At 36.0% G+C, this 12,530-nt stretch overlaps 1 protein-coding gene across 5 annotated transcripts in view; it reads right to left on the bottom strand.

The window, feature by feature from the left end:
* Positions 1-682: 682 nt before the first annotated feature.
* Positions 683-12,530, bottom strand: part of SGK3 (serum/glucocorticoid regulated kinase family member 3) — a 57,886-nt gene continuing 46,038 nt past the window's right edge. For all 5 annotated transcript variants that reach the window (XM_064651572.1, XM_064651580.1, XM_064651552.1 and 2 more), the window contains 11 exons: positions 10,738-10,787; positions 9,561-9,618; positions 8,666-8,749; positions 8,438-8,569; positions 7,119-7,231; positions 6,876-6,912; positions 6,685-6,771; positions 4,909-5,004; positions 3,931-4,086; positions 3,100-3,189; positions 683-2,073 (listed from right to left, as the gene is read on the bottom strand). In XM_064651572.1, coding sequence (XP_064507642.1) covers positions 1,903-2,073; positions 3,100-3,189; positions 3,931-4,086; positions 4,909-5,004; positions 6,685-6,771; positions 6,876-6,912; positions 7,119-7,231; positions 8,438-8,569; positions 8,666-8,749; positions 9,561-9,618; positions 10,738-10,787 — 1,074 coding nt within the window. In that variant the 3' untranslated portion in view covers positions 683-1,902. The remainder of the gene's footprint in view (positions 2,074-3,099; positions 3,190-3,930; positions 4,087-4,908; positions 5,005-6,684; positions 6,772-6,875; positions 6,913-7,118; positions 7,232-8,437; positions 8,570-8,665; positions 8,750-9,560; positions 9,619-10,737; positions 10,788-12,530) is intronic.

Here is a 12,530-nt window from a genome sequence, read left to right on the forward strand (position 1 = left end):
TCAGAGACTGATATTAAAAATATATGTTAAAAAAACCCAAACCAAACCCCAAAAGAACCCCAAAACCAAACCAAGTAACACCAAGGTTGTTGCTTCCAAATGATTGTAACTCCAAGAACACTATTCATGTAGTTGCTAGTTGTCCTGAGCAGGCACATAGCTATTTCCAATCCTTGCAGAAGAAAACTATGGAAAATGAGTGCCAAGCCACCACTCCTCTCCCACAAGTGTTACAGTTCCTTCTGACCTTCCATGCCGACGTCACTTTTTACTTCTTTAACCCAATCACTGCTTCCAAAACGTCACATAGCAACTGCTCAGCATCACTTAACCACTATGCAGGAGACTGTGCTATAGGAGATACGCTTTGAGATAGGCAAGGAATCCTGTTTTAGTTTCCACTTACCTAATTTTTCACTGTTGACACAACATTTATTTCAAAAGAATTACAATTCAATACACTCTTTTCCCCTAAGTTCTCAATTTTTATCTGATCTTGATGGAATATAAAGAGTATTTATCTTAACTGCTTATTTTGTCAAAAACAAGATGATTTAGATACCGAAATTCATGTAACATTCATTCAATTTATGTATTATTATGATACATCAGTATCTTCTCTCAAATCAAGGCATTTAACTAAATGTATTTATGAACAAAAAACCACAGAACATTTTTGAAGTAACAGACAAAAATAAGTTGTTATTTACAAGTAATATATATAATAAACTACCATGATAGGCCTTTATACACTGTAACTGCAGTCAATTTTTGCATTGTTTAAAAAAATTTCCTTAAACAGAAATTGTTCAGTATTATCTGTTTGTCCATACATGTGTATGTTATGAGAAATACAACAGCTTTTCACATTTTTAAAATTATCAGTGTAATTTACATTTCCCCCCCCCAATATCAAGTGAAGATTTAAAAATGGTGCAAACTGGAACAGAAAGACAAGTAGCTATGAATGCTGAAATACAATCAATTTGGAACACATTAGTGTTTTAAACTACAAATCGATGAGAAAAATCCCTAATATTTGGCATGATCCCCTCACCACCCACACCCAAAACATCAAAGCAAGATAGCCTTTTAAAGTAATGGTGATTATTGCATATTTTTATATCTTTGGAGAAGCAGAATTTTAACCAAAAATATTTTTAATGTAGTTGAAATATAGACATATTTAGCTCAGGAAGAAAAGTAGAACACATAATAAGTAATGTTATCAATCAATCCAGTTAATTTGTTCCATCCTTGCTTTGAGTTAATCCCCCATACCTCAGATAATCCAGTTGAGCCAACGGGTACTTCAGCAAGAGCAAGAGCAAGAATCCAGTTTTACATAACCAAGTTTTCATTCTGGAGAAGTCCTTTAAGAATCTTGGTCCTTAACTTATATTAACCCCTCATTTAAGTGCTGACAGGTAAATTAACACATTTCCAACTGTTAACAGGGAAAACATTTACCTTTTTTAAACCAGGATATACAAAAGACAATTTGCATAGTTACAATTCAAGCACAAAGTCACTGTAAATAAGTACAAAAGCATTTATAAATTTACTAAATTTGCTGCTGTTTGTGCCAGGCAAATTAGATAGGTATGAATGTAAACTTGAAGGGATTGAGGAGAACAGTCAGTGTTTTTGCTTAAAAAATATGTAGAGAATGCTTTTTAAAGGTTTTAAAAAATATTTTCTGCAGCAGGAACAAACAGTTCAAATCCCAAAGAAAGCCATCCAAAATGCCCAAATTCCTCCTATACAGCAGAGAAAGTTTGTTCATAGGTTTCAAACCTACATACAAAACGAGGCACTAGTTATGCTATTTTGGAATGTGTCCATAACCCTAACATTTCAGTTCACTCCAAGACTTCCAAAACATTCTTCGCTTTTAACTTCCTAGGAAAACATATCTTCAGAAGGTGGTGCGTAAGAAAATCCAACAAATGCATCATCTGCCTCTAGAACACTGGCATTAATGATGTTGTAATCAGAAGAAACACAAACTGAGTATGGGACCATTTCTTCTGTGAACACTGCATCAAAATTCCCAATATCGTCTGGTCCAACCTAAAAAACAGAAAGATCTGTTAGTTGTCATATTAATAGGGTGTTTTAAACTTGTCCTTGTCCTTTAGATTCCAAACTTAATTCTCAAAGCTGTCTAGTCTATGTCGTTCTTTCCTATTTAAGTATAGGAAATTTAAGGAAGCACACTGCAGCATCCCTGAACATAACTATTGAAGGGGTGCTTTTTTCTTTTAGGCTGGAGCTTGGGCCAAACCTGATAAACCTAGAAAATATGAAGAAATGTCTCTTTCTTAAATGACTGTTAAGGAGATGCAAACACCAACAACCCCCCCCCCAAAAAAAAAAAAACCAAAACACAACATATCCAACAAACCAACCAACATAAGAACAACCCCAAAACCCATCAGAAAAAAAAAATCCCAAACCACACCAAATTCTTTTTCTCCCTTTTCCATCAATAATATTTTAAAGTGCTAAATTCTAGCAATGGTACTGTTAAGATATATCAGCTTCCCAGTGAACACCTAAGAACTCAACATAGTAATATTTAGTCACAGAGAGAAGCAACAAGACAGCTAAGGCTTCTTTCACCAGACACAGGCTCAACAAAAAGTGATCCTCTGATGTGACTGTAGGAAGGATTTCCTCCCCACTGTTGGTCTCACCTCACCCTGAGTTTTTGGACAAGCAGTCACAGGTTGACCCAGTTTAAACTGATGGAAGGACAGAGAAAATTTGCAACTAAGATGTAAAAACTACTAAAAAAGCAGGAAACCAGTCTTTTGGGAAGTCTTTGATAAGTTATCTGTACTTCTTCTTCAATCTTCAGACCCCACAAAAATTGGCAGGACTTTGACAGGAGCTAGCAGAAGAAACAGGGATCCATCAAACCGAGTTTTAAGTAAAAAAAGACAGTATTGTGGCTCAAAAGTGTGACTGCTCAAAAAGCCAGCCAGCACTCAGCAGGGGGATCCCATTCTTCACTATTCTGAAACAAACACTCTTTGCAAATAGATGAGCCCTCAAAAGCAAAAATTTAGCACTAAACCAGCACCAGGCACCTACCACATTAGGATTAAATGGTGGCGGAATCTTCTTCTGAAGAAGATCAGTCCAGCTGAGAGATTCAAAAAACGGGTGCTTTTGAATTTCAAGCTGCAGTAAGGAATAAAGATTTTAGATATTTCGGAAATCCATCCTGTGCATCACAGTAATTACTACTTCAGACTACATGCCCATAAGCAAGTGATTTATCAGTTTGTTTACTCGTAGTTTACTTTGCAATAAAAACTGTAGTTGGTGAAGAGGAATTAAAACTTTTTAGCCTGCCTCTATAAATAGTTTCCTTTTAAGATCATACTTTCTGCTTTTAAGCCATAAAAACAACAATATTGAAGTCTACCATAGAGCAAGGATGTTTTCTGTTGGTATCTGTTCATGCCTTAAAGCTTTGTTAGTTTTTGTAGAGCATACCACTGTCTGAGAAGCAGCTGCTTCAACAACTCTGCAATGTGCTTACTAGTTATGAAGCAGCAAACAGCTATGCTAAATCATTTCATCTTGCTCCACTCCGTAAAAGGTACAATGATATAATCTAAATGCTCATAATCTAAGGTCAGCAGAATATCTAACATTAAGATTGCAAATAGAAGACTACAAAGATTTCACAGTTAATGGACGGAGATTCTAGATCTCCTTCTAGATCATTCATCACACAGTTCTGAAGACACCTTTCTCACATCAACTTCTTAAAAACAAAGAAATAAAAAGAGGGAAAACAGAGACATACATAGCAGTGCAATCTCTATCTCCAGCTATTAATCCAGGGCTGCGCACGTGAATTTGGTGATGGCCCTTTACATGACACAGGGCTTGATAAAATAGGATATCACTTACAAAATCTTCCCTTGCTCCAAGTCTGCTTTGTCGATCTTTTTCCAAAAGCTCTTCCAGGATAGACCAGGCTGTGAGACTGATTCCTGGGCGCAAAACCAGGGGTTTATGAAGAATATTATCGTACATCTCAGCAACATCGCGGCAGTAAAAAGGAGGCTAAAAAATACAAGTTTACATGAATTTGAACTCACACGCAAAATTGTGTTGTATGATCAGTAAATGATTCTCTAAGACATACGAGCTGCTAGCAGTGGGGAAATCTACTTCTTCTCACGTACTGCTAACTTATAGTTCAGTCATCACCATTGCCACAACTTTACACTTGATAACTTCCCACCCACCCACCTCCTCTCCTCCTAACATGTTCTCACAGTCATAAATAGGCATAGATGCCATCCAACTTCAAAGCACCCATTGAACTTGCCTGAAAAGAACATGAAAGCGGGAAAACAAATCTCTCTCCCTATTTAAGGTCCTATGAGAGGAGATAAAACTCAAGAAAAGAACACATTGTTACTGGAGTAATTACATATGACTAGAAGCAGCATAGTAAGATTTTTTTCTTCCAATGCTGCATCAAAAGCTAGGAAAAAACATAGGAGACCCAAGTAAGAAAAATTATTTAAATTTTATTTATTCTAGTACTTGACAAAATTCTAAGCTAAGTTTTTTAATTGGGTCTTATCACTGTTAATTCAGTTTACTCTCACACTGCCTCAAAGGGATGACTGTCTTCATAGGAGCTGATGTCTACAATTTTGCTTTTTGGTGAACTGCTGGACACCAAGAGATAACATAAAATCCAAAAGAGAAAAACATGTGCTATGTTAAATACAAAAATATCTGTTCATCCATTTAAGTGGAGTATTTCAGTATTATGCAAAAAGTTAGCATCTTTAACAACACTCGAGGGTTACTTCAAATAAAGGAGGAGAGAGGAGGAAAGCAACTCCTACCCCCCACATATCAGATACGTACCAACCCATAAAGCATTTCATAAAGAACTGCACCAAGACACCACCAGTCTACTGTGTTGTCATAGGGCTGCTTTTTAATGACTTCTGGTGCAAGATACTAAAAAAAAAAAATATATATATATATAAAGAAGTATTTCAGAGCATTAGGCCAGCACAAATAAAACCTAGGTTTTAGTCACACCACAGTAAACACCTTTAGGAAAAGCTGCTTCATCATAACAATTGCAAGTCTGTGAAGTATTTATCTCCTTCAACAAACCTGGAAAATAACTTCATCATCATCTGGTTGTTTACCAAGTAGAACAACAGTTTTCCCAACTGAAACGATACTTCCCACACACTATTGTTTTTTCAAACTACTTTGACACTTCTTATGAAACTTGTTTTACATTTCAGATAGGTTGCTGCACTGTTGCAGAGGGAACATCTCTCAGCAAGGTGGGTGACTAGCCATGCCTGTTCTGCCATCCTAAGCCTGTATGTTCCCCCATCCAGTATATAAAAATGAAACGAGAAGATATAAATGCTGCCTCAAATCTATAATTAATGAGAAACTGTATGACCTATATTAAGTTTAATTGTAAATCTTGATGAGACCACGAGTTGTGAATTGCTGAGTTACAGATTTTTGTCAAACAAGTATCACTTGACTGAGTTGTCATAAATATCAAATCCACCACACACTGAATGACTGTGATAACTGGTTTCCATCTGCCTTGCACAAAATCTGCTCAGTTTCTCAGAGCTTACTAACCCTACAGCACAAGGACAGCCACTTCATAATACAAGACCATTACTTGTGAGTATATAGTATAAAATTACTATTACTGAGCATCATGTGAGTCCTTATCTACAGCATGGTTTCTAACCTCTCAAAACAAGAGGATGCTTACTTCTATTATTCTAGTATTCAAATTCTGAAATTGATTTACAAATAGATGATAGCATTGTCCAAAAAGGCACAGACTGAAATTAGATCACAGTTTAATTAGATCAGTATTTCCCAAACTTTCTCTATATGTGAGTGCTTTGTAACTCACTTGTCTATCGGTGACCCTGGAAAAACAAGAAAAGCAGCTGAACTATTTTGAAATCAACTACTTGACCTTTTTATTCTTTAGTTCAAATGTTTCTGCTAAATACTCACTCATGCTTCACTGCCCGCAAAGATCTCTTCTGTAATTTAAAGTATGTTTATCAAATTACCAAAGCTATTAATGCTGATATTTCAGTGAATCCCTCATATGTGTTCAAGACTTACAGAGTCTTCCAGTACAGTTTTCTCAGTAAAAAGACAAGAGAGTTCAATAACTCAGTCAGCAAGTTCAAAGTGTCATGCATATGCAATAACTTGCTCAAGAGTCACTGTTACTAATTCCCTATAAACTTATTAAAAATCAGTGGCAGGATATGGTAAGTAGATTCATATTGACAAATCTGAAGCAGCTGTTACACAAGCTAACTGTCTTTTGTCTAGCCAGCATTTAGGAGACATGGGAGGAAATAATGTTTGGAAAGGGCTGGAAAAACAGAGGAAGGAAGAGATGAGTTATGGTGATGTAGGCAGTGCACAGTAGACAATTATTATTGCGTATTAGTGAAAAGAAAAAGGAATAGATCTTCAGGAAGCTTGTCTTTGGTTTGGTTTCATGGAAGAGCTTGTTAAAAGAATGCAACAGTACAAACCACAATATTTGATCCTCCAGTTACACAAATACTAACAATAGTCAACAGCCATTAATTACTACAAAAAGCCCGGCAAAAGTTGTCAACATACTTCTGGGGTCCCACAGAAAGTTGCAGTGGTATCAGAAGTTGCAATCCCTTCTTTACAAAGTCCAAAGTCTGTCAACACAACATGACCCTGTTTAAGAAAGAGTGGTATTTTAAAAAGAGAACATGTGGATACACAGAAGTGTCAATTTTGTGAGAAAACATAGAAAACCAAAAATAATCTTGCATACTTACTAGTGAATCTAGGAGAATGTTTTCTGGTTTTAAATCCCTATTAAAAAAAAGAAGTATTAATTCAAAACAGCAGTTACAAGAGCTTTGGAGGCAAGGAGTTTTATTTTCCAGCTGAAAGCTTCAAGTTTTGATCAAATTGTCAAGTTCAGGTTTCCCATAAGATGATTTCATGAAAGGTTTTTTATCTGGTAATTTGTACTAATTTGAACTTCTGCAGGACAAGGATACATTTCAGAAACGTACCTGTACACTATATTTATGGAGTGTAAGTAGCCCAGTGCACTGGCTATTTCAGCAGCATAAAATCTGGCTCTGTGCTCAGGAAAGGAACGTTCTCTTTGTAAGTGAAAGAACAGCTGTAAATATGCAAATAGTAAATAAGAATATTACACAGACAAAAAAAATCAGGTTCTAACATAATTTTAACAGTAAGAAATAACTTGTTTTGCTGTCTGCTTTTTTTAAATGTAAAATTAAATCAAATTGGTTTTGCTGCATGACTTAGTCATTGCTTTACTCTCTTTCTCTCTTCTCTTTTGTAGCTCAGAAATGGATAAGTAACTCAAACACATTCTCCTCAAATCAAGACTAGTCAAAAGGAACTAGAACAAATCATTAAACTGTGAATAGAAGATGGCAAGACTAAATCATGCAAGAGGACCTCCTAGCAGACTATAACCCGGTGTCAAATAAATAATCTTTCATTTCTGTTAATGTTTTTATTAAAGTTTTGTATAATTATTTATAAAATTGTATTCTGAAATAACCTAAATGTAAATCCCTTTGGGAGATGTATATTCCAAGCTGATTCCACAAATTCTCTCAGCTACAGAGAGTTGTCTGGCTTCAAATAATTTGAGCAGATAGAGAAATCTAGTCAAAGATTAAATAATTAACATAAAGATTAAACTATACTACAAATTCAACTTCCCGATATTTTAAGAAAACTGAAGTTTTCTGTTTTCTGCCTACAAAGTTTGGGAAAACTAAAAAGCCATCCTCTCTTTCCAAGTACTTCATTAAAATCTGAAAGCTGTTTGTATTTTAGTTTGCCCAGAACAATATAAAACTAAGTTGTGGCCAGGAATTCAGAGTAGAGCAAACAAGGAGTTTGCTAATGCAGTCTAAATAAGATGACAGTAAATTAGACAAGAGAAAGGCCCATCTTGTCCCAATTCTGACACAGTGTAATAAATTCAGCTGTCAGTTTCCTTCCTTCCTCTTTTGAAACATAAGCATCTCAGCTAATGCAGATACAAGGAAAAGACCATGTTACATGGTGAAAAATGTCAATATAAGATTAATTTGTAATAAAGGTAAATTTATGTAACTGTGGAATACATTGTTTGTATCTGACAACCATGAATAAATTTGGATTAAAGTTGTCAATAAGAGGAACAGAGTCTGTACAGCTATAGAAGTCTGCAGCAACAGCAGATAATAACAGGATTTTGAAAATCGGGAGAATGCTGATCATAGCCCATTGTAAAGGATCATTTTGCTCCTCCCACCTAGAATTAGCAGAATAGACAGACTGAAATGCAAACAAAACCACCACATACCTCTCCTCCATTAACAAAATCCAGGACAAAGTAAAGCTTTTCTGTTGTTTGGAATGAGTAATGTAATCCAACCAAAAATGGATGTTTCACATTTTTCAAGAGCACATTACGTTCAGCCATAATATGTTTTTGCTGTAAGAAGTAAAGGATCAATAAGTAAACAGGAATAATTTTGTAATTAAGGGAAAAAAGAAGGGAGGTAGCTGGAGAAAGAGTATTTTTCTTAACCTCTTTCCTATTGAGAACAATTTTTTTCTGCAACACTTTGACAGCATAGTATTTCCCATCCAGTTTTCGTTTTGCAAGAAGAACCTGTGAAATTAAAACAAAAGATGCAGAAATGTGATTGTTGCAGTTCACATTCTATTAGTAATAATTTCATCATTTCAGCATAACTGGAAAGTGTTCATGCTATTTTTTCACAATACAGTTTCTTTGCTTTTAATATAGTCAATCAACAATATAACTGCAAATAGAGTCTTACAGTTCAGTAAAAATCTGTCATGATAGTGGTATCATGAAAGACTGAATTATAACATTTATTTTCCATGACCTGCTAAATCTCTATCAAGACCAATTTCAGCTTTTTTTTGGAACAAATTTTAAAGATAATTTAATGAAAAACAACAACTTGAAAAATAATCCACAGGCAGAGAGTTCAAGAGGGATTCTCTGTGGCACCTTGTAAAAATATCAATATTTAAGTCACTTTTCAATGGGCTCTTGGCTCATATTGCTCCACAGCATCAGGGGTTTCACAAAACAGTCCATGACAACATGAGGAAAAACATGATTCGTACTCCAGCTGCTGCATAAGCACAGTGGTACCTCCCTTCCTCTCTGAGGGGAAACAGAGGATCCCTATTGCTCTTGATGAGAAAAGGAAACACTCCCTTTTGTTACTCCCAACAAGTGACTGAGGCAGCCAACAGCCACACCAGGGAAAAAAACATGGCAGGGCCATAAAGCAGCAGCAACAGGGATCCAGTACAACAGTTTACATGCCACCCTAGACTGACACCACTTCTAAAACCTCTGGTCAGGTCTCCAGCTGACAGTCACTATACATGAGATACCAGTCAGCATCCTTGCACCAGGATAAGACACAGAAACAAAAGCTCACCTTGCCAAAGCTGCCTTTCCCAATAACTTTCAGGAAATCAAAGTCTGTTGGTTTAGCACTGAAAGATATTTAGGAAGGAGATAGGTCACCTGGGTAGAAATTACAAACTGTACAGCAGTCTACTATAGCACTCGAGTTGTAATGTGAGGACAACAGCCTGCTAGCACCCTCCTTTTCCTCATTCCACCCAACACTTAGGTTTCTACAGACCTGCCCTCAGAGACAACACCTCCTCTTCATTTTGCAATTCCATTTTCCTCCAGGGAAAGTGTTCAAATTGCATCCTTTGAGCTTATTTTATTTGGTAAGTTTAGCCTTAAGATATAAAGGAGACGCAAGGCTGTTCTTTTATTCTCCACAGTCTAGTTTCTTGTAATTCTTAAGTCTCCATTTCCCCATGACTCTTCCTGCAGCTTATTTCTTATTTCTAGAGGTCCAAATGGATTCTCAAGCTTACATGAGGGAAGGAAGGACTAAGTTTGATATCTATTCCCTCTTATTTATTCCATTCTTCCCTCCACCCATTCCTCCCTCATTTTAAATTTCAGTAAGAGGAGGGAAGTCCTAACACCTGCCTATTCTATGTGTATACGTATGAATTCAGTCTCGGTTTTTCCACTTCCCAGATCACTCACTACTCATTTCAGTTTTTCCCAGGATTCCTTTACTCTTTCCTGAATACAATTCTGTCAGCAAAACAATTATCCATGTTTTCAAACTCCAAAACAACAGTTACATCACCATACACCTCTCCATTTATTGTCCCTGAAGGGAAGTACTCTTAAAATTCATTTCTTACTGCAATCTATTAAGCACTTCCTCCTGCTAGCCCAGAACATATCTGTGAGGAAAGTAAAACCAAAATAACAGCCATCTCCTAGATGAGGAAAGCAGATTCACACAGAACTGAGAACAGAAACTCTACAGAAGACAGCAAACAGAGAAGCGAGTTACCATTGCACTAAGTGGGTTTGTAACATCAACAAAGCAAGCTGGTCCTTTGCCATTATTAAAACAAACTTGTTTTCAGAAGCTGTTCACATTCTTAAGATATGGGACTGTTCCCAAGGTCAGTCTAACTTTTCAGGTTTTAAAATTAATTTTAATCCAATTTAGTCAAAATAAAACATTTACAGTAAATTGAATTATGTTTTAATTCAATTTAACTGAAACCTACTGAGGATTTCCAGATGGTCCCAAGTTGATATTCTGTGAGGTAGAGTTTAACTGTTGGGAGAGACAAAGAGGTTTATTTGTAATCCCTTTTTTTTTAAAATTCTCTCTTATATTTCAACCAATACTTATATCAAAATATTCTACTAATTTGCTCAATTCATACTTTTACACTTGTTATATTAAACATTTAGAGAGATCTAATATCCAGATTGGATAACTTTAAGTTGAAATATTTGGCCATCATCACCTTGCCATGAATTATGTCTGCATACATCCCATTTAATGACGTAGGTCATAAAATAATTGTGTCCACAATGGACAAAATCAGAAATGAAAATTTAAGATTGTGTTTCAACAAGCAACTTGTTCCCCATTCAGAACTTAATGCTTTGTGTGTATTTGCTCTATGAATATTTTTTCTGCCTTTTATTCCAAATTTTCCAAGATATTACTAATAAAATAATTTTAAACCCACAGTTTGTATTATAATTAATGACAGACACAGTGCTTTTTAAAAACACAGAAGTGAACATTTGTCCCCCCCCAAGAAAAACACTACCAACCTTTTCTATCCTGACATTAAAGGTTAAATAACTCAATTCCTGGAACGCCATGAATCTTACCAGTACACACCCAGGCAGAATTTTCAAGCTACAGGGAGCAGAGGAAGCCGCTGTCATTTAGATAATTTTCTCCATTTTGTTTTTGATTTAAAAAAAGCAGTACTTGTACCCTCATTGTGGTTCTAGACTTTTATCAGAGAAGGGTAAACTGCACTCAAATACAAGTTACCTGGGGCCAGTCTGGTAGGCAGCACAAAATCAGAACTCCTACAGAAGCAGAGAATAACCTGACAGCAGAAATGGATGCTTCTACTCACTAACAAGAGCCAATGGTACTGGACAGTTTTAAAAAAGCTACTTTTTTTAAAGCTTGTTTTTGTTCCTTGTTGTTTGGCTTCATCATTTACAGTAACTATGAGAAGGTGAATTTTCTACCAAAAAGTAGAAAGTCCAGGCCACTATGCATTAGCTCTCTTCCTATTTTGGAATTTGTTCTGGCATGGCACATTAGTAATTTTCCACAGAAGGTTATGATCATTCCACATTACTTAAAGTACCTTTCAAAGGACGAAGAAAACGGTGTTTTAAAACAGTGTCTCTGGAAATCAAAACTTTTAGAACACACTAAATCTGCTCTGAATCACACACAAACCAAAACAACTCTTACATCTTTAACAGGGGCTGAATAAGAAAAGTACTAAGATCACATCTGTTGGCCAAGTAGTAAGCCATTGAGAAAATAAGCTTAAATATGGCACTTCTGCCTTCCTAGAAATACTGCTTTTTTCCAAACAGCACTGTTTCTGAAGGCTGTAAACTAATTTTCAGAGAATCCACCCCTGGCCATAATAGTGGCTTTTGTGACAAAAGAAGCTTCAGACCTCACACAGTGTTATATGTGAACTGAAATCAAATCCATCCTTGCTCCTGAGTGACTTTTAGAAAGACTGCATTTTTTCCCCCGAGAGAATTCTATTTCTCCTCTTCTTTAAAAAAGAACAACGCACAAGCAAACAAAAAGACAATTAAACATTCAATCTTCCCTGCTCCTTGCCAGATCATTTTAGCAAGAGTCTTTGAAGGGATTGCAAAAACTATGACAGCTAAGCTATGACTGAAGTTTTGTTTCTTTAACCCATATAGCAAGTGGGGAAGAAGCAAGACAAAGCCAGCAATCACTTTTACCCCTCTGCAATTCACATCTGACAGAAAAACAGCTTACAGCCCACAG

The sequence above is a fragment of the Pseudopipra pipra genome, chromosome 1 (assembly GCF_036250125.1).
Source record: "Pseudopipra pipra isolate bDixPip1 chromosome 1, bDixPip1.hap1, whole genome shotgun sequence".
NCBI classification, from domain to species: domain Eukaryota; kingdom Metazoa; phylum Chordata; class Aves; order Passeriformes; family Pipridae; genus Pseudopipra; species Pseudopipra pipra.